Source organism: Prinia subflava, chromosome 11, assembly GCF_021018805.1.
Source record: "Prinia subflava isolate CZ2003 ecotype Zambia chromosome 11, Cam_Psub_1.2, whole genome shotgun sequence".
Lineage (NCBI taxonomy): Eukaryota > Metazoa > Chordata > Aves > Passeriformes > Cisticolidae > Prinia > Prinia subflava.
In genome coordinates this window covers 3,960,789-3,987,184 of record NC_086257.1, presented here as the reverse complement: position 1 = coordinate 3,987,184, position 26,396 = coordinate 3,960,789, and the positions used below count along the sequence as shown (strand labels likewise).

At 59.0% G+C, this 26,396-nt stretch overlaps 1 protein-coding gene across 6 annotated transcripts; it reads right to left on the bottom strand.

The window, feature by feature from the left end:
- Positions 1-8: 8 nt before the first annotated feature.
- SNED1 (sushi, nidogen and EGF like domains 1) lies at positions 9-22,360 on the bottom strand. Of its 6 annotated transcripts, none has more exons than XM_063407788.1 (33): positions 21,904-22,360; positions 18,740-19,027; positions 18,132-18,272; positions 17,266-17,428; positions 16,214-16,339; positions 15,992-16,105; positions 15,143-15,253; positions 14,786-14,899; positions 14,547-14,663; positions 14,169-14,294; positions 13,783-13,887; positions 13,235-13,348; positions 12,989-13,105; positions 12,454-12,570; positions 12,261-12,377; positions 11,983-12,096; positions 11,729-11,902; positions 11,438-11,551; positions 10,734-10,847; positions 10,206-10,319; positions 10,011-10,124; positions 9,140-9,436; positions 6,924-7,107; positions 6,735-6,847; positions 5,647-5,925; positions 5,133-5,277; positions 4,749-4,831; positions 3,895-3,981; positions 3,580-3,696; positions 3,056-3,143; positions 2,394-2,477; positions 2,133-2,171; positions 9-1,772 (listed from the first exon to the last, which is right to left on the bottom strand). In XM_063407788.1, the coding sequence occupies exons 1-32, from the start codon at positions 22,105-22,107 to the stop codon at positions 2,135-2,137; spliced, it is 4,332 nt and encodes a 1,443-aa protein (XP_063263858.1). In that variant the 5' UTR covers positions 22,108-22,360; the 3' UTR covers positions 9-1,772; positions 2,133-2,134. The 6 variants fall into 6 exon arrangements, with proteins under 6 accessions (XP_063263858.1, XP_063263856.1, XP_063263861.1 ...); XM_063407786.1 differs by having other exon boundaries at positions 15,143-15,256; positions 21,904-22,359; XM_063407791.1 differs by having other exon boundaries at positions 9,140-9,202; positions 15,143-15,256; positions 21,904-22,359.
- Positions 22,361-26,396: the final 4,036 nt, after the last annotated feature.

Genomic DNA, 26,396 nt, shown 5'->3' with positions numbered 1-26,396 from the left:
ACCAACAGTTTCCATAAAGTGTTTTTATTAAAAAAAATCAAACAAAACCCCCTAATTTATTTCCAAGACTAGGTTAAAACCTTCTGGCTGCATTACATACTGAGCCAGCTGTGGGAGAGGAGGCTGTGGGCTGCTCTGCTGGCTGGCAGTGGGACCAGGCTTCCTGGTGCTGTGGGGACAGGTCCTGTAGAAACAGAACTGTCCCATGGCAGGGCCACCTCCACAGCCCACGTCAGCGCTGATCCCGTGGCTGACAGAGCAGGGGTGCAAATGCTTTCAGACCATGGATCCAAACCCTCCTGTGTGGGTGTGCCCTTGCCCTGCTCTTGCTGGTGGGGAGGGCTGGCTTCTCCTGCCCTGGGAAGGCAGGGCTGTGCTTGCCTGGCAGCTGGAACAGCACCAGGCAGCCAAGGCATGTCTGGCCTGTGGGAGCAAAGCTAGAGGTGGTGCAGGAGGGGAGCAGCACGCTGGCCAGCTGGTCGTGGCTTCACACTGTCCCTGTCCCCAGCCTCTGCAGCTGTGCCTCCAGGCTGAGCACTGTTACACTGCTCCCAGGAGGAAGAGGGTGGTGGCAGGAGCACTGAAACTGCTGGGCCTGTCCTGCTCTGAGAGCATCTGCCAAGCTGCTGCTTGAGACATGTGGCTGAGCAACAGAGCTCCGTGATGCTCGGCAGGAGGGGAGGGCCTCCCCAGAATAACCCACTGTGCTGGGGCCATGATCTCTATACCATAACTGCGATATATCTCTGGTATGTGTTAATTTAGAATATACACCGTGTACGTTAATACACAAATCTATGTTTAACTAGTGTCTTCATACAAACTCACAAAAACTAGGAATGTTTCTAAGCTACACTTTTTCTTTCCTTGCCTGCCCTGCTGCAGTGCTGGGTGCTGGTCCTCTCCTCCACGTAACCCTGCAGCACTGGTGCCACAGGGAAGGCAAACTCCAGGTGCAGTGCAAGGGGATGGCTTGGAGGGCTGGCTTCCTCACCAAGCCTCTGCTGTGCCCTGCACTGGTGTGGAGGCAACTACAAGTGTGGTGGCATGCCTCAGCTGACAGACTTCATCCTACAGATCACATTTAAAATTCTTTTTAGGTGCTCTATTGGTTTCTGAGCTGGAAATTTGGTTAAAACCAGGGCTTGTTTACAAAGCAAAGAAAAAAGGCAGGCAGTAGAAGCTGCCTCAGTTGCCCCTGCTAGAGCAGAGGAAACAGGAATGCTCCTCTACTGCCCATGCTGGCCTCACCCCTTGGAGCTGATCACCATTTCTAACTTGTCTACAGAGGCTGCTCCTCAGAGCACATTGCTGGGGGCCAGATTTCAGGTGATGGCCAAGGCTTTTTGGTCTGCAATACACTGTTTTATTTGAGGGTTATAGGTTATTTATAACCTTGCATTATGAAAACAGATTGGTGCAGATGCTGTTGGCAAGAAGCTGGGCTGATCCCTGAGTGGAGCGGGAAGCCCGTCGCTTGTGCAGAGTGGCTGGGGGAGCTGAGCAGGGCTGGCCCCCTCAAGGGGCACTGGTGCTCAGCTCCTCAGAGGCAGAGGGGGCCAGCAAAGGCAGTGCTGGGCCAGCGGGGGAAAGGGAGCACTACTCAGTGTGCTGATCCAGCTGCGTGTCCCTAAGGGGCTGGAGGAGAGGGAGAGGTTGGCACCAGGCAGGAAGGCTCCCCTGCTGTGTTCAACCCAGTGAGCAGATCTGATCTTCCTGGTGTTCAAAAAGCCCTTAGATGTGGAATGACGAAGCTTCTACTGCTTTAAACCCTGTGGAGGAGCAGGAGTAGAATGAGCTGGTGTGCAGAGTCTGCCAGATGTGCCACAGCTGGCCTCTTCCCACCCTGTGCACCAGTCTTGTGCTGAGAGAAGGGGACCTGCTGTCTCCAGGACTCCAGCCTTTGCCTGGCCTTTCTGTGCAGGGATCTCTTGTTCATGGAGCTGCAGAGCCAGGGGGAAGCAGAGCATTGCCTCCTGCTTCTCCACCCCAGACACAACCAGGAGCCCTCAGCCATAAGCCCTCACACCCCCTCGACATTGCAGGCTGTGCCCTGGCCTGCACCCACCTCCCCATTCCCTGCATGAGATCTGCCCCTGGCTGCATGTGAGGAGGGTGGAGCAGGTACTTACTGCTATGGCTTCTTCAGTGTGTGACTGTTGCTTGGCTTTCTGGAAGAGAAGGGGGGACAGCACTGTCAGCCCCAGGCCCCTTGGCCGCTGCTCACGGGCAAGCACACGGCACTGGCATCCAAGCCTTGGTCATGCCTGTACCCCTGTGCCAGCCCAGCCCCAGCCTGGCTGTCCCCTGCACACTGGCACAGCAGCCAGCCACACCCTCCTGTGCAGCCCCACAGCAAGGCTGCACATTCAGCGTGCTGCTGCGGGCTGTACCTGCTGCTCGTCCTCTCGGAACTGGTGCTCTCACAGCTCTCCTTGTAGCAGATGTCCTGGTGTACCTTGTAGACTCTCCTGGACCTACACACAGAGTGGAGACGTGAGTGTAGGGGACAAAAGGGAGAGATGTGCTTTGATGAGAGTGAGGGGGAAGTCTGGGTATTTCCCTTGTTTCCTTCCAGGCTGCAGTAGCCAGCCTTGGCAGGAGTGGGGCCCAGCCTGCTGTGCTGCTGGCTGATCCCAGCCAGGCCTTTGTTCCTCCATCACAGGGAGGCTGGGGCAGAGCAGAACCCCCCATTCCCTGGTGCTGCATCAGGGCTCTCCCAGCCCTCTGCTCGCAGATGGAGAAGCAGCCAGGAGCTGGATGGGATCTGCTGCTGTCTGGGGGCCACACACACCAAATCCACCCTTGCTGCCAGTGGTGGGTAACACCAGTATGGAGCTGTCACTTCAGCAACACCCTGCCCTGATGCCCAGCTGGGGGTGGCCACAGGGGCATGCCAGGCTGCCCAGCCTGCGCTGGGGAGGGGGCAACTGCCAGCTGGGGTTGGAGACGGCCTCGTGCTCGCTCTCCCTTCCCCAAAGCCGAGCTGCAGGGAGACATCCCCAGCTCAGAGCACAAGGGGAAGGGGGCAGCATAACCTGCAGGCAGTACTCACAGATAGTGGCAGGTGCCTCCTTCCCACACTGGGAATGACCTGGTTTCCGAGTACAGCCGCGTGCACGAGTGTGGCACCTTCTTGCAAGCTGCTTGGGGAATAGGAGAGGGGAGCTATCACTGAGCCCATCCCTGGCCCTGCCTGCCTGTGCCTTGTGAGGCCCCCCTGGCTTCTTGGCCGTGCTGGAGGGCTGGCCTCAACAGAGCTGACCCACCAGCAGAAGCAGAGCCCCCAGCCTCACACTGCCTATGAAACTCCCTGGGTAAGGCAGAGGCAGAGCTCAGCCAGGAGCAGGGAGCAGACCTGCACTCCTATCTCCTCAAACTAAGAGCACAGCCCAGCCCCTCTCTCAGCTGCCAGCATGACAACAATGATCTCTAGCAAAGCCTGGGCATTGTGGGAGCCCCTGGGTGCTGGCAGGGTGTGCTGGGTGACCTTACATCCTAGGGGACCTGTGATGGGGACAGCCACCAGCCTGGCACTGCAGGAGGAAGCCTGGCCCTCCAGCACAGCCTGGCACTCACCCAGTTGGCAGAGCCGGCCCTTGAACCCCGGGCGGCAGGCACAGTGGTAGGACTCGTCATCTCTGGTACAGGTGCCTCCATTCCTGCAGGGATTCTTGGAGCAGTGCTGCCCCTCTCCTGCAAAACACGCTCGACCATCAGAGCCAGGGGCCACAGACAGCCCTGCCAAGCCCTCGGCATTGCCAGGGTGCTCCCAGGAAGGACAGGTGGGCAGGGGTGCCTGCCATGCCTCCAAGGAGGGCAGGCTGGTGCTGAGCAGGGCTGGTGCTGAGCAGGGCTGGGTTCCTGCTGCTGTGGGTCTCCCCTGGGACTTACTCTTGCTCTTCGCCTCATGCAGCTGCAGTGCCAGACTGTCCCAGCTGGACACCTCTGTGTTCTCCAGCTTCACTGGAGCCTCTGGCTCTGGACAATGAAAGGATTAAATGTCACCTTCCAGGCCAGAGCCAGAGCCAAAGGCAGCCCCTCCAAGGGAATCCAGCCTGCCCACAGCTTTGGGGCACTGGTCAGGCCTGAGGCAGTGCTTTAGCCCTTCCCAGCTGGCATCCCTAGAACTGGGGTGACACTCTCACTCCTCCAGGAAGGGTCTGGGACACAGACTCCTGGGGAGGCAGGGGCAGAACCAGGATGTGCAGTGAGGTCCAGGGCTGCTCTCAGGTGTGCCAGGCCCCTTCCCCACCCCGTGGTGTAGGGCTCTAGGGTATCTTGGCCTGCCACTTCTATTTCCAGTCTTCTGGGGATGGAAAGTGGGGGCTAGCTCTGGACTAGTGAGGGGTTTCTCACCCAGGCACCCTCCTCGGATATGAGGCTGTTCTTGACAGTGGGGGCTGAGGCTGCTGGGCAGGCAGGGGCTGCGCTGGAAGGCTGTGGAGCCACTGCTCAGGCCCCTGCTGCTGCTGGCAGGGAAGAAGGGCAGCTGTGCCACAGTTAGCATCGCCTCCCATCAGCAAGAGTCCTTCCCTGGGCTCCCCCAGCCAGTCACCCCTCTCCTCAGGGTCTAACAAGCAGAGCAGATGTTCACCTGCCCAGGGCCAGGTGAGAGGGCTCCACCCTCTATAGCTCCCTCAGCCCTACAGCAGCCTGCCTGCCTGGCTGCCACATCAGCTTGCAGGGAGGGGCAGGAGATGGTACTGGATGACAGGAGCAGGACACAAAGGCACAAGAGCACTTACGTGTCTTCAGAGTGACGGATTTTCCCAGCGCAGTCCCAAACCTGGAGCTGATCCTCCCTCTGCCATCCACCAGCTCCGTGAACCTGGGACAGGAGAGCCGTAAGGGTGTGGGGCACTGCAGGTGCCCCAGGCTCTGTGTGCTGGGGCTCAGGGCAGCTGCACAGAGCGTTCACTGGTGGCTTCAGACTCTGTGCAAGTCCCACAGGGGAGCTGCTCTAAGGGCAAGAGGCCTGCCAAGCTGAGAACCCAGTGGATGAGCAGCAGGCTGCAGCCCAGCAGGAGCATGGCTTGACCCTGCACACACCTGGGAATGCAAGCTGAGAAAAGGGATGGGCTCAGCCTAGTGCTTGAGTGGAAGAGCTGGAGCGCTGAAGCAGTGCCTACCTGGGGGCTGGTGAGGGCTCCTCAGCTGTGTCGTGATCTGCCAGCAGGCGGAGCTCAGGCAGGAAAGCTGGGGGCAGCCTGTTCCGCAGAACCCGGGCGTGCCCAGCTTGGCTCCATCGTCTCTCTGGAGCCCCATCCCTCTGCACTGCAGACCAGAGGATGGGGCTTAATGCAGGCAGTGTGGGTCAAAAACCAACCTCCCAGCCAGTCCCATCATCCCATCCCACCATCCCCAGGCTGCCAGGTGACACAGACACTCTCCACACACCGGGGATGCAGGTGCCCATCCCCAAGCTGGAGCTCTGCACCTGCCCTTCGCTAACCCTACAACCCCCACCTCCCACTCCAGGGGACCTGTATCCTGTCCTCATGGCCTGCCGCAGACACCCAGTGCTGGGCAGCAAGGGCTCCTCACTCTGTTGGCCAACTGGTCTCCACCCTGTACCCTGCTTCCCTGTCGTGCCACGGCCTCCCTGGTGCTGCAGCAATGCAGCAGAGCCCCGGGAGCACTCACGGGTGGTGACGTGGAGGTGGACGGGCTCACTGTGCAGCTGCCCTTGCTCCGTGTTCTGCACAGCGGTCAGGGACAGGTGGTAGCGCTGCGCGGGCAGCAGGTCCCGCACCGTGTAGGACACGAGCTTCCCGTTGGGCACGTAGCGGCTCTTGACGCTCTGGGCCGTGGTGACGTTGATGATGTAGCCCTCCGTGGCGCCCGCGGGCGGCTGCTCCCACGCCATGGACACGGAGGTGGCGCCCACGTGGGACGCGGTCAGGTTCCGTGGGGGGAGAGGCCCTGCGGCAGGCAGGGGATGGGGAGGGGAGCGGTCAGAGCTGGTGTCCCTGCATGGCCACTGCCCTGCTTGCTCACATCACCTCACAGGGGTGACAGGGCCCCAGCTGGCCCCACACCAGCCCCGAACCTGCTCCAGGCATGGGATGCACAGTGAGGGGATGCTCAACACTGAAATACCCCCCTGCAGCCCCCCAGAGTTCTTATGCTAGCTCAGATCCTAGAGGGCTTTGGAGGAATATTTCAGGGACAAGGCAAAAGATTCCAAAAGAGGCTCTAACTCCCAGATGTAGTCCAAGACATTTATTCCAGATGGTTTCCAGGGGGGAAAGAGAATGAATGAGAAAGAACAGGGCCTTATCTAGTCTCCTGCTAAGGATAGTTGGAACTCAGCCAATTGGGTCAGAAAGGGGAGGAAGGTTAAACTACATGGTTACAGGCTCCAGAGGTCTCTGGGGAGGGACAAACCATTCCCCAAAGAAGTACAACACAACACTAGGTCCTTGCCAAGACAGACAGAGCCCCCTTACACCCTGGCACCCAGGTCAGCCCTTGCCTCTGACTGCCAGATAGCAGGGGATGAATCGGGCCCATGCATGGGGCTGGGCTCACACTGGTCTCAGAGACTGAACAACATTTGGCAGGGGAGGACATGCCAGTGTCTCTCCTGGCCTCCCCAGGCCTGCTTGCACACCTCCTATCTGCTGTGCTGGCCAGACAGTCTGGCAGCTCCCACACCTCTCCCTCCCCACAGCTTTCCTGCCAAGCCCCTGCACCTGCCAAGCCGGGATGGCAAAGGCAACCTCACTCACTTGTCCACACATGGAAAGGGGCTGTGGCCAGGCTCTCTGAGGGGTGGTCTTCCACTCCCAGGCCGCTCAGCGTTGTGACATGGATGATATATCTCTCTCCTGGCTGCAGGTCCCTGTGGAGGAAAAGGTAGGTGGGAAGGGGTAGGAGGGGCAGCCTGAGGGAGCTGGCACCCGGCAGACCCCACTCACAGGAAGGTGTACTTGGCCACGCTGCTGTTCAGCTCCACGGTGCGGCCTGCCAGGTCCCCCGTGTGGCGGATGGAGACCCTCACCCTACTGACAGTGGAGTGCTGGAGTCTGTGGAGAGCCCATTGCACCGTGATGGCACTGGCAGTGACATTGCTGATCTCAAAGCCTTCCACCGGACGCGGTCCTGGCCGGAGCAAGCACAGAAGGCTGCGGTCATTGTGGGTCACCCCAGCCCTTCCCCATGCGCCCCCAGAGGGGGTCCTGCTGGCATCTCTGGATCACCTTCCCCAGTGGAACAGCTCAGTGCCACCTCTCCCACTGCACTCATGCTCTGCTGTCCTCACAGCCTCCAGGCAGGTGGGAGGCACATGTATCTGCCCACCCTGTGCTACTCAAAGCACCCCCAAGTCTGTCCCCCCTGCCCCAGCTCCCTACCACAGCTCCAAAGAGGCTGTAGTGCCCAGGCCTGGCCCTAACCATAGAATCATCAAGGTTGGAAGAGACCTAGGAGATCATCCAGTCCAACCATCCTCCCAGCACTGTCACTATAACCCCCAAACCACATCACCCAGCACCAGATCCAGATGCCTCCTGAACACCTCCAGGGATGGTGACTCTACCACCTCCCTGGATATCATATTCCAATGTTTGATCACTGAAAGAGTGAAAAATTCTTTACCACTATCTAATGTTAATCCCCTGTCTTGGTTTTAGGCCATCTCCTCAAGTTCTCTCTCTGCAGGCACAACAGAAGAAACCAGCCTCCACCATACTCCAACCTCCTGTCGGGGAGTTTTGGAGAGCAATGAGGTCCTCTTGAGCCTCCTCTTCTCAAGGCTAAACAAACCCAGCTCTCTCAGCTGTTCCTCATGTTTTCTAGACCCCTGACAAGCCTTGTTGCCCTTCTCTGGACATGCTCCAGTGCCTCAATGTCCTTTTTAAAGTGAGGGGCCCAGAACAGAATGCACTGCAGCCTCAACAAAGCCAAGTGCAGTGGCCAAGCAAGCCACTTCCCTAGTCCTGCTGGCCATGCTGCTCTTGATACAGGTCAAGATGCCATTTGCCTTCTTAGCCATTTGGGCACACTGTTGGCTCATGTTCAGCCAGCTGTCAAACAGCACCCCCTAGTCCCTTTCTGCTGAAGAGCTCTTGAGCCCTTCTCCCTCAGCCTGGAGCTGCAGGGGTTTGCTGTGACCCAAGTGTAGGACTCAACACTTGGCCTTATTGGACATCATGCTGTTGTCCTCAGCCCCTTGATTGAGTGTGCCAAGGTCTCTCTGCAGAGCCTTCCTACCCTCAAGCAGATCAATGCTCCCATCCACCTTGGCGTTGTCTACAAATTTACTGAGGGTACACAAAATCCATAGGTCCAGACCATCAGTAAATGCATTAAACAGGACTGGCCCCAAACAGCCCTGGGGAACCCCATTAGTGACTGCTAAGTCCATGGCACACTTGATGTGGCCATCCTGACCCCAGCATCCAGACATGGCTTGAGGCCCCATGAGATGCTGCACCCAGCATTTTACTGCCATCTCCTCCCCTGGGCTTCACTTGGTCTCAGCCTGCTGTGGGAGATGTGGCTTATGGGCTTTACCACCACCATTCTCCTCTCCTCAGAGGCCATCTTCTTTCCTGTGTCAAATTCCCTCCATCCTGTCTGCATTTGATTTCCACACCTGCCTTAGAAAGTGGGATTGAAGCTGCTCTGCCTGTCCATGCCCCAGAGGCATCACTGTGGCCCTTCCTCCACCCATGGAGGAGAGGTCCCTGGCAGCCCCTGCCCTTGCTGGCATGTTCCCACGCTAAGCTCAGCAGTATGGCAGGGGGACTGGTCCACAGGATTGCAGAAGCCCCGCTGCCTGCCTTACATGGGGGCTCCTTATACTCTCCTGGGCACAGTGACAAGGAGCCCAACAGCCTGGCCCCAACTAACAGGGTTCAGGAGCAATCCCCACTGCAAGCTCCCTTACAGACCCTGGGCAGCGTGAGCCACAGGGTGTCAGGCCTTTTACTCACAGCAAAGAAAACAGCGATTCTCTGTGTCAAGCACTTTCCAGAGGCCCCCAGCTGGATTTTAGCATCTGCACCAGCAAACCTGCCAGGTCTGATACCATGCTGGAGCTGGTGGCAGGCTGGAGGTGGCAGCACAAACCCTGGCACCTGCAGGGGCCGCGCACGCTCACGACCGTGATCCCCCTGGGGACGCTACTCACTAGTGCGCGTGGTGAGCATGACGGGCCTGCTGATATCATTCTTGTTGTTCACGTTGCGTTTGACTGAAAAGACAGAAATATTGTAGGCTCTGCCGGAGGTTAGTGCCCGCAATTGGTGGGCAGAACGACTTCGGTCCACAAAATCTGTCCTGCGGTAAGAGCCGTCGAGGGATACGTACGTCACGGCGTAGCCGTCAATGAGTTGCCTGGCAGCTGCGTCCTCAGGTGGGTGCCAAGAAATCAACACACCAGTGTCCTCCACCCTTTCCACCTTTAATGAGGTTGGTGGCAGCAATTCTTCAGGGTGTGTGCAAAAGCAAAGGGGAGAGGTAATGCCATGAATCTTTAGAGAACAGACCCTGTCAGCAAGCGGCAGAACAGTGGCGGTAAGAGGACAAGGTCCTCGCTTGGGACATCTGGCAGGGGCTCTCTAGCTGTAAGCACCCCTGGCTCAGTGGGCACAGGAGGAGCCAGGGCGCCAGGAGCATTCCCTGCTATCACTGATGGCCAAGCACTTGCCACTGCGGGATGGGGCCAGGGGTTTGGGGGCGGCCAGTGCCAAGAGGCTTCCCTCGGATGCCTCTGCCTCCCCTCCTGAGGGCATCCGAGGGATTGCCGTTGCTGCAGGGGAAATCTGTCCCCTATGTCCTGGTGCCAAGCTCGGCACCTGCGGCAGCGACTCAGCACGCCAGCACCCACCCACTGCATTGGTGGGGCACGGGCTGCCCCCCCAAGGCGAGCCCCCAGCCCTGCCCGCCTCAAGGAGCGCTGCTGGTCCCGGGTGGTGTTGAGCCCCTCGTGGGCGGTGGGCACTGCCAGGCTGGCGTCAAGCCCCACATCATGTCCTGGTGCCGCTGCTGAGGGCCTTTACCTTTTTCGCAGTTCTTGCCTGTGTAGCTGACTTTGCAGGTGCAGCTGTGGGTGCCATTGCTGGGCAGGCAGTAGCCTCTGCTCCCACAGGGGCTGGAGAAGCACGGGTCACTGGCTGTGGGAGAGGTGCCAGGTTTGGCAGTGTCAGCAGTGCCGCTGACCCCGGGGCCACCCTGCGCCACCCTGCCTGCCTCACCTGTCTCGCAGTGGTAGCCGAAGAAACCCTCTGGGCACACACAGAGGTAGGAGCCCCCGTAGCTCTCACACTCCCCTCCATTTTGGCAAGGGTCTGACTCACAGGCATCCACTTCTGCAGGTGGGAGAAGGCTGGCAGTGAGCACGCCAGCAGCCAGCTCCCAGCTCCCACAAACGAGCAACAGTGACAGACCCTGCTGGGGCAGCAGGGCAGATGCGTAGCCCAGGATTTGGCACAGCTGGGCTGGACACTGAATTTCCCACTGTGCACCATGGTGCCCACATATCCTGGAAGGGGTGGACACCTTGGAAAGGTGGACACCTCATTCCTTGCTCCCTCCCCATCAGAGCAGTTTCAGCTCTGCCCCCAAAACTACAGGCAAGGAGGTGTATCAGTGAGCAATCAGGTGATGGCTTGGGGTCAAGGTGTCCAAGACAGTGACCAGGTATCTGGCATGGTGCCAGCCCTGGCAATATCCTGGTGCCCACGGTCCAGCCTCCCACTGACCCAGGAAGGGAGAGCCCCTACCTGTCTCGCACTGGGTCCCCAGGAAGCCCTCAGGACAGTCGCAAGCAAAGGACCCGGGGAGGTCTTGGCAGGTCCCACTGTTCTTGCAGGGCTCTGACTGGCACTCGTCGACATCTGGGGTCCAGTGGGAAGAAAGGAGCCAGCTCAGCACAGAGATGGCTGGTGGCTAGGGACAGGGGCCTGGAGAGGCAGCATTTCTCCCACAGGGCATGGACCCTTCCCATGCCATTTGCTTCCCCAAGCCCAATGGCCAGGAACATCCCTGCTCCTGAAGCACATGGCATGGGGACATTCCTTTAGGGACACCTGGGGACATAACTGGCAGTGTGGGGCTGTGCCAAGAGATCCATCCTATAGGGTGCCTGTGTCATGTCCCCTCATCTAACCTCCAACAGCCCACCTTCTCCTACCACTGTCCTCTGCCAAATCCAGGGAACTGGGCTGGAGCCACCTTCCAGAGTCCCACCACCTCCCACCCTGGTCACTGTCCCTGGACAGGAGCAGCATCTCCCTGGTGGAAAATCCTACAGTTGGCTGGGAGTCCTGGCAGAGAAGCCCTTGCCTCAGGCTGATCCAAGCACACACAGCTCCTGGTAACCTAGCTCCTTGCGATGGAGTTTGCAATCCACCGGGGCTTTCCCAAGGGCTGGAGGGTGAGGGAGGGACTGTGACAGCCCTGGAGCATGCCTGGCATGCTCTCTTACCCAGCTCGCAGTGGTAGCCGGTGTAACCTGGCTCACACAAGCACAGGAAGGCAGAGACACGATCCTTGCACTGGCCACCATTCAGGCAGGGCTGCGACTGGCACTCGTCGATCTCTAAAGGCATTTGTGCAAGGGAGAGACAAAGGGGGAGACATGAGCACAGGACAGGGATCCCAGGGAGGAAGGCAGCAGACAACTGGAGTACATATCCTGGGGTCACCAAACCATGGTTGTGACCACAGGCCACTGGGCTGGTGTCCCAGGGCTTTCCCACTCCCCAGCACTCCTCACCATCGCATTCGGGGGGGTCGCTCCAGACACCTGGCACATGGCACACACGGGGGTGGTTGTGCTGGCTGAGGATGTAGCCCAGCTCACACTGGTATTCAGCCAGTGCGCCCACCTTGGTGGAGTTGAAAGAAGCTTGGGCGTGCTTCACCTCACTGGGGATGCCACAGTCGACCTCTGTGGAGAGACAGGGGATGAATGGGGCCCACAGAGGTGCTCCAAGTCCCCAGCCAGCAGGGGAAGTGCAAGGCCCTTACCAAACTGGCAGTGCTTCCCTACATAGCCCACGGAGCAGGTGCAAGCATAGCCCCCACCAAGGTCCTCGCAGGTAGCCCCATTCTGGCAGGGGCTAAGAAAGCAAGGGGAGGGCACTGGAAGAAGAGTAAAGCAAGGAGTGAAACCAGAGCCAGCCCCCTTCCCCTTCCAGCAGGGCACAAGGAAGAGTTGCAGGGAAGGGGGCTCAAAGCAAGCAGCGAGCTCCTGACAGTCATGCCCACCATTCCCCCAGGCAGAGGCACACGCTCCTCAAACCTACCCATCTCGCAGTGCCGGCCGGTGTAGCCAGGGGGACAGTCACACTTGTACTTGCCGATGTAGTGGAAACAGGTGCCTCCATTCTGGCAGGGCCCCGATGCGCAGGGGTCCGGCTTACCTGGGGGCACAAGGCGGGCGTGAGCCCGGTGGGGCAGCTGCCACCTCTCCTCCCAGTGGGGGCCGGGGGGCTGTACCGATCTCGCAGTGCTTGCCGGTGAAGCGGTAGGGGCAGGTGCAGTGGTACTCGCCATCCGCCTCCCTGCAGGTGCCCCCATTGCGGCAGGGCCCCGTGCTGCAGAGCCGAGGCTTGGCTGCAGAGAGAGCGCCCAGAGCGGCGTCACCCAGAGCTGCTGCCTCCCGCCAGCACCCCACACACCCCTCAGGGAAGCCTGACTGCACCCTGGGTCCAGCCACACCACAGAAACTACACCCGTGCAGACCTGTGCTGGGGCCTGACAGGTGCGTGATGCTGGGAGCCATGGGCAGAAGCAGTAGCATGTAAATAAGAAACACCAACACTGATGGTGTTGCACAGGAAACAACTGGATCTGCTGCTGTGACTGTTGGGTGTCATGAAGGGAGTCATTCAATCCCTCCCTCCACCCTGTAGGAGGGGATGGGTAAACCTGCACCAACTTCCAGCTCTGCAAGTTCATCTCCCAAAAGGGTCCAAGTCCTTCTCCCAACCTCTGCCAGGTGCTGGGGCCACAGGGAGCACTGTGGAGGTACCTTTCTCGCAGTGCACGCCAAGGAAGTCTTCAGGACACTCGCAGATGTACGAGTCATCATGAACCTTGCAGGAGCCCCCATTCAAGCAGGGCTCTGAGTCGCAGGGGGATGGCATCGCTGCAGAGCCAAACACAGGGCATCATTGAGGATGTATGGCCAGGGGTACAAGGGCAGCTTCCCTGCTGCTGAGGGCACTCCCTGCTCACCCCCAGCCCAGGGCTGTTCCCACATCCCCTGCAGCCTTACTGTGGTTGGTGCCGTAGTTGGTGTGGCAGACGCAGAGGTAGCTCCCGCCGTACTCCATGCAGTACCCACCGTCCGGGCACTGCGTGTTCATGTTGCACGGTGTCGTGGTGACTTCTGCAAACACACGGCCAATGCCAGCCTCCTTCACTCAGTGGCAGGAGGACACCCACATGGAAAAAGGAGTCTCCTAACTTTACAGGGTCCAATGAGACAGGACACATCCTCTGGCACAGACAGTGCAAATGGCAATGCCCAGCCTGGATGCTCAGTGAGTTTCAGCAAGGGAGTGCACAAAGGCTGAAACTCCCTCCCCACCCATGGGAGCTGGGCTGAGGCAGAGGCTGAGAGAGGCACAGCTTAAAGGGGGAGTGATGGAGGTGGAAGCATTGCTATCTCACCAAGTGACAATATTTCCAGGCTCAAAATCAGTGTGGGCCCCTAGCACTGTGCTAGGCTCAGGCAAGGGCAGTCAGTCCTTGCTGACCCACACACTGCCTGACTCAAGCATCCCAGAGGGAATGAGCACAGGAGGCAAAACTTTCACCTACCAAATTCACAGAGGAGACCAAAAAACCCAGGAAGGCACTGGCAGACGGTGACATTCCCCTCCAGACAACTGCCCCCATTACGGCACTCACAGCCCTCAGAGAGCTCTGCAAGAGAGGAAACAGGAGCTTCCCAGGACCTCTTCTGCTTGTGGGCTGGGACAGACAAGTGGCCTTGCCAGATGCCACTCACAGGGGAAGCTCAGGTGGGCAGCAGCCCTGAGGCCCTCAGACACAGAGGCACAGCCTCCTCCAGCAGGGCAGACCCTCTATTCAATCCCAGAGCCCTGAACAGGCTCTCTGGGGCTGCTGCTTCTCCCACTTATGAGCATGAAGGCTCCCCTTGAGATGCTGCACCCCTCTAGCAAGCCCCCTTGGTTGGTACTCACGGTCTCGGCAGTCCTGTCCAGTGTAGCCCTCCTGGCACTCACAGACGTAGCCCTGCTCTGTCTCCAGACAGTTGCCTGCGTTCTGGCACGGGTGGGAGAGGCAGGCGCCGGGCATGCGGGGCCCACCTGTGGGGAAAGGGGAGCCTGAGCTGGACAGGTCCAGTTGGGCTGGAATATTGTCTGTCCTGGAGATCCTACTGGAGGTCCCAGCATGGTCAAGCAGCCCCACAGGAAAGCATTCTCTCCTGGCAGCACCATGGCTGCTCTGCAGATACCACCCACCAGTTTCAGCAGTGCCTATGACTGGACACAGCCCCTCTGCAGCCATTTCCCCATTCCTGCCCAGTGCCCCTGACTGTTCCCATGCCTGGCACGCACCATACTGGCAGTTGTTGCCGTAATAACCCGGGGAGCAGGTGCAGATATAGCGGCCAGGGCGGATGTAGTTGCACGTCTGCCGGTTCTGGCAACTCCGGTCCTCGCAGGAAGATGAATCTGGTAAGGGGAAAGCAAGGAAGTGAGCACGAGGAGAGCCTGGGCTTGGCAGAGGGGCCATGATGGCCAGCAGAACATGGGGGACACAGTCACTGCCGAGGGTCATCCTGGGGAGCAGGCACCTGTCTCGCAGCGCTGTCCCACAAAGGGCTCCAGGCACACACAGGTGTAGTTATCGACCAGGTCAATGCAGTGCCCGCCGTTCAGGCATGGGCTGGACTCACATTCGTTCACCTCTGCAAGGGGAGGCCAGGAAAGGTGGTCAGGTCATGTGTGAGCACAGCCAGCTCACCTGGTGCCTCCCAGCCTGCATGATGCTAAGGAGGGTGAAGGGGATGGACAGAAAAAAATAGGTGCCACTGGCAATTCCAAGCATTCCCCTCCCAAAACTACACCCAGGAATGAAGCTGACTGGGAAGGAAGCTTGCCAAGGTATGAAAGGTCACTATCTCCAACCCATACCTGTTTCTGTCACTCACCTGTTTGGCAGTCCACCCCTGTGTACCCTGACTGGCACAAGCATGCTGCTGTCCTGTTCACCACTCGGCAACTCCCACCGTTCTGGCACATTCTGTTCTCACATGGTGATTCTGCTGCAGAAGAACATAAAAAAAAAGAGGGGCAGGGGTGTCAGCCTATGTGCAGGACCAGTACACGGCACCCTCCACCCGTGGTGATACCAGGCCCAGGCACAGCACAGACTGGGGCCACCCATGCACCTTCTGTCAGGAGACAGTGGCCATGTCCTCAGTCATGACTGTCCCCAAAACCCGTCCTTAGGCAGCTCAGCTCTTTCATCCCCCGCATCTCCTGGATGTCAGTGTGCTCTGCTGGGCATTTCTCCCTCCCTTCCTTCCTCTCCCACAAGTCAACTCCCTTCTTGCCTTTTCCACTGGTGGGGCAGCTTGCTGGGAGCCAAATGCTTTGGCGGCACTTCCACTGGCAGGCGGAGGCCAGCAGTGGGGGAAACCTGTAACCATGGCCCCTGCCAGGGACTGGGAGGGTCTCCCTTGGCTTTGAAGAACTTGGGACCAGAGCATCACCTGCAAAAGCAGGGCCTGGAAGGCTTGTTTGAGCACTGGCTGCCAACTTTTCTGGCTAAGGGAGTGGTGGTGGAAGAATGCTGGCAGCAGTGCTGAGCAAAGCCCTCAGAAGAGTCAGTAGAAGGAAAGGCTCACAGCCAGAGAAAAGCTTCCTTTGCCTGAAGCAAGCTGAAATCCAAGTTGGCTGTCACAAACTGCTAGAGCCCAGCAGCTACTGCAGGAGCCCTGGTCTGAAGAGCCCTCCCAAGCCTGGGGTCTCTGCTTTTCAAGGGCCACGCTGCTCACCAGTCTCGCAGTTGTTGCCTCTGAAGCCTGGCAGGCACCTGCAGGTGAACTTGCCCGCACCGTTGAGGCAGGTGGCTCCGTTCTGACAGGGCTGGGAGAGGCACTCATCCACATCTGAAACAGAGCCCCGGGTGGGGACAGCTCAGGGAGGGGACAGACAGAGTGCCAGCACGCAGCAGTGACACTGGGAGCAAGATCTGCTCCCTGCAGCAAAGCGCTCACCAACATGGCACCTCTTCCCAGTAAAACCGGCCAGGCAGGAGCAGGTGTAGGAGGGGTTCCCCGTGATGCAGTCCTCAATACACTTCCCCCCATTCAGGCAGGGCCGCAGTGTCAGACACACAGAGGCTGTGGGAGCAGGCAGTGGCCCCCGTCAGCCCCCAGCCTGGCAGGGCTCACTGCCACCTTCCAGCCACACCAGTGCCAGGGTCTTTCCCTGCACCCGCCCGGCTCCCTGGGGTGCTTGGGGAGCCCATGGGGCTGCCTGCCTGATGGCGGGGCAGGGGCTGCTCCTTGCGGGCTCCCCTGGGACAGGGGGCAGTTTTACTCCTCCTGTGCAAGGGGGAGAGGCTGCACAGGCCTGCAGCCTGGCTGAGGGGGAGGAGGTCTGTTCCACTGGCTGAGGGGACACGAACATGCCCTCACTTATCATTCAGGGCAGAGGGAAAGGGGATGGAGAGCCCACGTACAGAAAATCCACCGATAACGCAAGACACACAGATCACGAATGGGAAAACATGGCCGGGGGAAGTGGGGATGAGGAACCGGAAACCAACAGCTCTGTGGGGGCCATGCCAGGACCCCTGGAGTGGGGAGCATGGACCAGGCCCTGGCAACCTAGCCCCACATGGCAGGCTGGCACTCAGCAGCCCTCCACTTGGCTCAGCCCAACGTACTAGGACTGACGGACATAAGCACCCCTCAAGGATGCTGGCCCCTCCTGCCCTGCCTGGCAGGGGCCCAACTGTGCACATCACCTCCTCCCCAGCCTCTCTCATCACTCCCCGCAGGCTTCTTTAAACTAAGAACTCCTCTTCCCCTTCCCATTTCCTCTCCCAGCCCGTTCCCAGCCCCAAGGCAACCACGGGTGCCATCCCCAGCCACAGCTGGTGCTGAAGACCATCCCCGAATAGCTGCCTCCCCTCCCTCCCCAAAGCCCTTCCAGACATCTCTTCCACCCCGCGGAGGTGGGGGTTGAGGCAGGGAAAGATGGGGCTGGAGAACAGTGTGGGGTTGGGTTGGGAGTTAAGTAAACCTAACTGCTGTCCTCTTACTTGTATTGCTGCAGCCCCCCACTTGCACCTGGGCATCATCGATTCTGAACACCCAGCGCCCGGGGATACCCACATTTGTCGTCATCTCCACGTCAGCGATGTCATCAGTGCGGGATCCGGGGATGTTGAAGTAGCGCTTTCCATCACCAGCGTTAAAACCTGCCTGGAGGACAAAGGCAGAGAGTAAAGAGACGTCACTAAAGCATTGGAAAAGGCAGCTGGAGCACCTGGACTCATCTCTCCTGTCGCACGGCATCACTGGTGGCACCACTCAGACCAACTTTCCCCTCCCACATGTCACAGGCCAGCGCTCAGTAATGTCCACATGACAGGACAACAGGGTGCAGTGGACACTTGGCCTGCTCAGTCCCTTCTTGGGGATTCAAACCCCATTCACTTCCTCTCCACCTGCAGCATCCTGCCTGCTGCAGGCTGGCAAGCAGGGAACCAAGCAAGGAAAACTGTCGGTAAATTCACACATCCGAGTGGGTACTGGGGTTTTTGCGGGTGTGGGTGTTGGCTTTTTTTCCCTTAAACACAACAACACACAGAGGGATGAAATAAAACTACAAGCAAAAGCTGTGCTAGCTGTGGCAGCTGCTCTTAAAAGCTGAGGTTAGGAAGGAAAAGGGACTATGAAGTATCAGCCAAGGCAAAGACCTGTGGTTTTGGGATAACAAAGCCCCCTGTATGGTCTCAGCTTTGGGAGCCAGAGCACACACAGTTATTTAAGAACTCTGAAGAAGAAAAAAAAAAAAACAACAAGCAGGGGGAGATTTTCCACCTCCAAGAAACCAAACAGGAGCCATGAGCTCACAAGGCTGATGTGCTACCCAGGCACCCCAGGGGCCACGTTTGCCACTTACCTGTGCCGCGATGCCACCGAGCCCAGCAAAGTCCCCCCCACTGCTGGCGTGCATACCCGTGGTCCAGGTGATGGACTCATAGTTAAAGATGGTGAAGGAAAGCTTGCCATCCGTGATGAGGACAATCTGGAAAGTGTTTACCTGCAGCAGGGAGGGGAGGAAAGCAGTGAGGGACGATGAACCAGCCATAAAGTGACAGCAACTAGATTCAGCAAAGGGGTGTTTCCTTGAACTCCAGTCCTTCTCCATGAGCAAGGGCATTAGAGTTTAATTATTTTTCATCCTAACTTGTTGTGACCCTGAGCTAGAACAGCTCACTTCTCGTCCCAGAGGAATGGGAAAAATGGGGGAAAATACAGATATTGAGAATCTGGAAGGCAAAAGGTGCCTCACTTTTGCCCAAGAAGGCTGATGTCGTAAAACCTCCACACGGTACAAAGAGGAGGGTTTGGTGTTGCCAGCTCACTATTGCTCTGTCACAACAAGGTATGGTGATGGGGCCATCATGGCCAGCTGAGCTCTGCTGACAGCTCCATGCCACCAGTGGAAGGTCTTGCACCACACTGAAGGCACATGGCTGGGGTGGCTGCCTCGCCTCAGCTACTCACTGGTGAAAATGAGCTGCCCCCGAAGAAGGTGACTCGGTACCAGGTTGCAATGAAGACCCACTGTGCAGAAAACCCTGGGAACTCAGGGAAATACTGGGCAATGTCCCTGCTGGCTCTCTCCAAGATGGGCTGTTCGGTGCTCTCTCGGTAATATATTTCGCCTGCCCGCCGATTATCCACATCTGCCCAGAAAGCAGCAACCACACGTCGGTCCTTGGAGATGGGGAAGGCCACCGGTGTGAACTGGGAGACCTCCTTCAGGAATGAGATGATCCCATTGTTGTTTACCTGCAGAGGGGAAGGGAAAGAAACGGGTGGCCACAGTTGACTCCTGCTGCCAGCAGGAATCCATGTTTTAGAGGTGCTTTCCGTTTCATCTTTCTCTCCCCCTCCCCTTTCCACAAATATTGGAGCGCTTCCCTTTCCTGCCCTTAGAAGCAGAGACATGCCTCAGCACCCACAACACCCCCAGCCCCCGCCCCAGCTGCCTGCTCACTGGAGCGCGGCTGCGGGCCACTGCCCGAACAAACCCAGCCCTGTTCTCCGGGCCAGGGGAAGGGGAACAGCTGCAAAAACTGCAGGAGCCCTGCGCATAAAACAAACAGCGCCCGGCGCGTGGGGCCAGCTCATGGCACTGCTCTTGGCAGGGGTGAGGCCCTGAGCTCGCTCCCCAGTCTCATGGCTCACAGGCAGCCCGTGGGACTGGACCCCCCTGGCAGGGGGGCTGTGGGCACGGGGCCAGGGTGGGAGGAGCCTTGCTGGGCAGCAATCCATCCACCGGCATGCACAGCACGGCATGCACAGCACAGCATGCACAGCACGGCGGGTGAGCCACCGGGCTCTTGATCCCCAGGTGACCAAGCACCGCCACCCCACGCAAAGCCCTCGGTGCTCCAGCAGGCTGCTCTCATTAAAGTGGGGGATGCCAGACCCCCAGATACTTCAAGCTGTTCCTCAGCACTAACTAACTGGGGCAATTAGGGTTCTGGGATGCCTGGCAGAGGCAGCCTCAGCCCAGGGAAGGAAACTGGAAATGGTAGTTGTTGCTGCCTGGAGTGCTGCCTCCCAACTTGGGGGTGCAGTGGGAGTGGGAAAGGTGAAGATACCCCCTGCCTGCCTGAACAGGTTGGAGGGGGCAGGGATCAAAGGGAAATGCTCTCACCCCGAGCTCCCAAATTCCTTGGAGAAGACCCTGCCAGCACTCTCTCTGCCACAGTGCCACGACTGGCGGTCCAGTCAGCTCTAAGCCACTCTGTTCTCCAGCTCACAAGAGACCGTGGGACACGCAGGAACACACTGACTGCAGCCAAACTCTCCAGTGTGCAGTGTCTGGCTCTGGCAAGCCCCTGGGCTGCACGATGGAAAAGGGGGCCTGGTACAGGCAAGAGGCTCTCAACTGGAGAGAGCAACTCTGGCACACAGGCAGGCAGTGGTGTCACACTCGTGTGCCAAAAAGGAACTGGGAGCCAGCATCCCCAGGAGCCATGCGGAAGCCAGAATGCCTTCAGCCCAGCTGCCAGCACACCCAGGCATGGGGTGAGCCTTGTGCAGTCCCTGGGGAAAGTTCCCAGTCCCTGAGGAGGGTTCATAGGCCCTCCATTGAACACAGGGCAGTCCTTAGTGTGACTAAGGGAAAGAGGATTCTGTTTTCCCAAAGCCTCCGTAACCCCACTGTGTCCGCAGAGGAACATTCTTCCCTTGATTAAAGCAAGATGGGAGAGAACCAGAGCCAAGAAGGGCTTTTTTTGTTGTTGCTGGTTTTTGTGAAGGAGGAGGGAGGTGGTTGGAGGCAGCCCTTGAGAACAGAGGTTTCCAGGTGAGGCCAGCCCTGTGCCAGTCCCCCTGAACAGCAGCTCCCTGGCAAGGAGGGCCCCTGCCACATGGACTTCTGTGCTGGGGGCAGGCAAGCTGGCCCTGCAGAGCCGTGGGGTCTCAGCTCAGGAAAGGGGATGTACTGTCCTCTGATCCCCGCAGCCCCTCCAAGACCTAGAGCTACACTGTGGATCTTCTAGGGGACAACCATCACGTCACCTGGCTTCTCCCAGCCCCTTCTGTCTTTCCACAGTGGCTCAAGCCCCAAGCCCGGATCCCTCCCACCTGATGGCAGGGCTGGCGCTTTGATCAGGGGTAAAACATGACCAGGTAGGACCAGGGACCCCCTGTGCTGAGCCAAGCCAGCAGAATGGTACATGAGCCCAGCTCTGGGATGGCATCAAGGCAATGCTCAGCCCTCTCCTCTGCCTGGGCCTGGGTCACCATTAAGCTCAGAGCAAACCAGGGAGATGGGATCAGGACGCTGAAGGATTCATTGTGCCAAGTGGAAACCACCGTGGGGAGCCCAAATCTCACTTTGGGATGCAATACAACAGCACCCAAAGACTCCATGGACAACGAGGCACTTGGGGTTGCCCCTTTGGCCACAGTTACAGGGGACGTGATGGGCCAGGTGTGACTCGAGGTCCTTGGCCACAGTCCCCTCCTGGGGTTGCAAGGGAGTGTGTCACCAGTAGTCCCAGCAGCCCAGTGGGTGCAGGAAAAGGCAAGGGAATCAGAAGTGCCAAGTGGGCAGCCCAAAATGCAGCTGTCTTTATTCCACATCACACTCAGAGCCCCACCAACACCCCCTCCCTGCAGCATGGGTCACCAGCCGGGGGCCACCACGCTAGGGCTGCAGCACAGCGACTCTGAGCTCCTGCCCACAGATGTATCAGCTCCCTGCTGCCGGGATCCCCAGCGTGTCACCAGGCCAGTCTCACAAGGGGTGGGTTTGCAGGTAACACACGCTTAGCCAGGGCTAAGTCCAGGCTCCCACGGTGGGTGAGGGCTTTGCCCAGCATTGCCAAGGCAGTGGGGCAAGGATCTCAGCTGGGGACCCCCACAGCGAGCCATGGGTCCTGCCTGCTCCCCGAGCCCGGGCCCACCGCAGCATCCTGGGCACGCCGCGATCCCTCCCATGTTTCCAGTTAAGTGGGGACCACCTGATGGCCCCCAAGGAAACTCGGATTTATCCAAGCAGGACAAGAAAGAGGAAATAAGAGGAAGGGAAGAGGAAGAAAGAAACAGAAAAGAGGGAATTAGAGGGAGGGGAAAAGAGGGAATAGGAGGAAACAAGTAAGAGGGAGCGAATAGGAGGAAATAAGCAGAAATAAGTGGAAATTACTCACATAGAGGCCGGTGTGCCCCGCACCAAAGAAGGGGAAGGGGATGGAGAGGGGCCGGAGCTCGGAGCCACCGTCGTCCTGCTTCCGCGTGGCGGCGTCGCCCTGGGCCGGCCCGAAGGGGTAGAAGTCCCCCAGCGGCACCTCGCCCCCGGCCCACAGCCACTCGCCCAGTGCCACCAGCACGGCCCAGCCTGCCAGGACCTGCATGGCCGCCGGCAACGCCGCTCGCCTCTCACGGGGGCACCAGCCACGGAAACATGGCGGGGGCGGGGCAGGGCGAGGCGAGGCGGGGCGGGGCGGGGCGGGGCAGGGCAGGACGCCCGCGGAGGGGCACGGGGAGGGCGGCGGCCGCTGCCCGGAGCCGGGCGCTGGGACCGCTCGCCCGGAGCGCGGCGAGAACCGGAGGCCCCTCAGCTCCGCCGAGCGCCCTCACCCTGCCGGCCACGCCCCCCGGGGGCTCATTTGCATACCCGGGGTGTGGCCAGCCAATGGGCGCGCGGCGCGCGGGGGGCGGGGCTGCGGGGGCGGGCTCCCCGCGGGGCGCGGGAGGAGCGCGAGCGCCGGGGGTGCCCCCCTGTCCCACGCGTGGGCCCCCCCTGCTCCCCCGTGTCCTCTGCGCCCCTAAAACACGGGACTGGACGGGGAAAAAAAAGAGTGGAGTAGTAAAAAAAACTGTGTCGTTTCCTTTTTTTCTCCTGTTTTTTTTTGTTTTTCTTTTTCCTCCTCCTTCTGCCCCCCTCCCTTTTTTTTTTTTTTTCAGGTGCTAAAAATATTATCAGGAAATTCTTTTCAGGAATGCCGTGTTTTAGGTTACGGTCCAGGCTCAAGGGCTTCTTTGTCTTTACTGGAGAGAAAAAAAAAACCAAAGCAAAACAAACACACCCACCCTACATTTATTATCGGGAAATGGTTTGACTGGGAGAGGCTGAGCTCCCAGGAAAGTCGAGGGCTACTCCCAGGGAAGCCCCACGAAAAGCACCAATGGTTTTGAATAATTATCAGCTCATGATGGGTTTCAAAGCTGGACCCCAAGGTCAGCCTGACTCCTGCGATGCCAGTGGTCCAGGACCACAAGTTCCCCAAGCAGGCAACCCTGTGTGAGCCCTACTGCCGATCCCAGAGAGGTGATCCTATCACTTTAAAAATCTCTTGGAAGAAAATGTTAAAAGGAGAAAAAAAAAAAAAAAGAAAGAAATCCAAAATAAATAAGCAGCCACATCCGGGTTTCTCCCCTAGGACGCTAATAAAGGTTTTATGGGTTTGATATGAATTACCCTCCCTGGCCATTCATCGCTGACTTTCTGGAAGGCATTAGGCTGCACACCCTGGCCCTGGCCCCGGCCTCTGGGGACACCGTGGTGGGATGCAGCAGGGCCCCTGCCATCCCCCACAGCCAGTCCATGCCTCTGGGATGCCAGCCCAGACCCATCTCTTCTGGGGAGTGACTACGGGGCCATCTTCTGGCCATCACCATCTACCACCTTACACCCCTCAGAGTGAGCCCCACACTGCCAAGTCCCATCTCCTGGCCCTGCCCTGCCATGCCAGGCCTGCCACAAGCTCAGCTTCCAAGGAACACAGGGATATTGTGGCAGGACCTGTCCCACAGGGCCATCCTGGGCTTCTCCTGGTAGGTTTTACCTCAAGAGAGGGGAAGGGCAGCCATCCCAGGTGTGAGGGGAGGATTTTCTTCCAGGCAGGCTTTGCACAGGAAAGCATCACCATATTCCCCCCATGTTGTCCAGCCCAGCTCCCCGGGACGTTAAATTGGAAGCAGTAAATGGAGCAGGGAGAACAGCTGTGGGCCCCAGCTGCAGATATTTCCTCTGGGCCTGGAGCTGGAGCCAGTGCAAAGCTGGGCTCTGCTGAGAATGCTGGGGGGAGCGTGAGGGAAAGCAGCCCTTTCTCCACAGCATCTGGCCAAGCTCTGTCCTCCACCACCCACTCCATCTCCAGGAACAGATGCCCCTTTCTGCCACCGCCTTTATGGCATCCAGCTCTTTGATGGCCACCAAAACGGGGCCAGGATCTGCCACGCCCTCCCAGTGGGTAGTTCTGGTGAGGCTGCGGGCTGTGGAGGGGACGGTGCAGGTCCCAGGGGTATCCTGGACTCTCACCTTCACTGGCACCAGCAGCTGGAGATGCTCCCCAGCAAAGAACCACCTCCAGGAGCGAGAAATGGAGGCAGAGATCCTTCTGCTGACCCCAAGCCTGCCTCTGCCTGGCAGCACAGTTTCAGGGCTGCCCCAAACCCACAGGCAGTCTCCCCCTGGTTCCTCCTGGCCATCACTCACAGCCCCATAGTGGAGCTCAGTACCTCCCACAAAAGGCAGCCCTAGAAAGCCACTGGGAAAGAGCCCGAAAGCCTACCCACCCCCACGCCAGTGCTTGGGGGAAGGACATGTGGAAGGGGCCTGGGGAGCTATTAATGATCCAGAGCGCATTCAGCACGGATGCTTTCAGGCAGAGGGGACTGCAGGTCAGCACATGGTTTGGATTTGGCTCTCCCCTCCCTTCCAGCTAATTGGGCCAAGCCCAGAGAGCGTTCCCTGCGGATGCCAAACACGTGTGTGGCACAAGCATCACCTCCTGTGGGGGAGAACTAGTCCTGGAAGCTCCCTCCCCAGGCTGGGAGAGGCAGCCAGGTAGACCAGGGAGGCGTGTGGGTGTTTGAGGGGAGCTGATGTTTAATGAAAGGGTTTGAACTTGTTATCTGGCCTGGGCTCAAAGAATGCAGCAACACAGATCACGCGCACAGATGTGGGTGGTGGGAAGGGGCTGGAGGGTAGCCAGGAGGATGGAGGTTACTGCAACACCCAGCTCCCGCTCCCTCAAGCCCCCAGCAATGCCTGCCTCCGCTCCACAGGGCCATGGAACAGGGGGCACCTCTTCCCCTCTCCCATCCTTTCACCTCCTGCTGCCAGCCTGGGACCCTTCGGAACCACACGGCCACATCTGAACCACCCACGTGTCATCTGAGCTATGGTGGCAGGGATGCAGCGGTGTCCCCTCCCCACTGCCAGGGGACTCCCAGGTGAGCAGAAGGACATGGGCCTGGGGTTTCCAGGTGCTGTTCCCCTGGGAAGCTCAGGGCTGTTCAGTGATGCTGGGGGAGCACAGTGCCACTGGGACACAGAAAAGGAGCTGTGGCTCTGCCAGCCACTGCTGACACCGGCACAAATGGGATGTGCAACCATCGAGGACATAAATCCTCCTCCCTGGGGAAGCCCTGGCCCAAGGCTCTTGCCCCACCACGGCCAAGCCAAGGTTTTGAAATGCTGAGGGTGCTGCTGGCTCTGGAGGGATGGGGATGCTATCAGGGAGTGCCCCAGCAACCTGGTAGCATCAGGGATCACCTTAGAAGCTCAGCTGCCACCCTGTCACTCCCCACACCAGTCCCTGGCCCTACGCATCTCAGGGGAGGACAGGGACACAGCATTTCACCCAAGATATCCCCGGCTTCTGGGGCAGTCCCAGTGCAGGGAACAGTGCCAAAACCAGGACGCGAGGCTGAAACCAGAGCCTGGTGAAGTCCTATACCCTGGCTGGGGCTCCTGCAGCTGGCAGCTGGGTTAATGGCAGTGAAAGCCAACCCATTAGCAGCTTTAATGAAGTTCTCAAACCTGTTGTGAAGCCACATTGGGCAGTCCAGCATCACACAGGGCTGGGGCTGGCCACGGGCACCTCCAGCATTGCAGCGGAGCATCAGAGAGCAACCTCGGGTTTCCCAATCCAGCTGAAAGCTCCTCGGATGTTCTGCTGCTTTGATTATTTGACAGACCATGTTTTTTAAATTATTCTTGTATAAATATTTACACATTTTTACAAGAACCATGCTTTGAGCAACGGGCCATGGCAGATGAAGGGCCAGAGGGGAGGGGGCTGGATGCTGGCTTGCTCCACGCCGGCTCTGCAGGGCAGCTGGGGGTGAGCAGGATGGGCAGGGATGCAGGGCAGCGCTCCTGCCTGCGCCCCGGAGCAGTGCTGGGTGCTGACAGCACACACACTCCACGGTCCCCAGCCAAAGGAAATCCTGCCTTTGCCCCTCACTGCCCCGGCCATGCCCTCCCCAGGCAAACAGGGGACCGGCCAGAGGGACGGGAATCGCCGGCTGCTGCGGCTGCGAGCCCCGTGCAGCCCCACACGCCTTCCTGGCCTCGTCCTGACCAGGTCTGACCCCTCTTCCCGCACACACCTGAGCCAGAAAAGCCCCCCTGGGCAGCAAGGGCTGTTGGCAGGGTGGAGATCACATCTCCATTGCCCACTCCCACAGCACTGCACCCCAGCCCACCCCAAACTCAGACCAGTTCGGGGAGAAGGCAGTCGGTGCTGGAAACCCCTGAGAGTGTTCAAGGAGAGAAGGGGAAGGGATGGGAAGGCCCTGGGACCTCCATATCTGCCCCTAAAGCCCCCAGACTGCAGGGATAGTGCCTGCAGCAAAGTCTGCTTCTGGACTTCCTGGTGGGGACCCCCTCTGCCAGCCCTGCCCTGCTCCC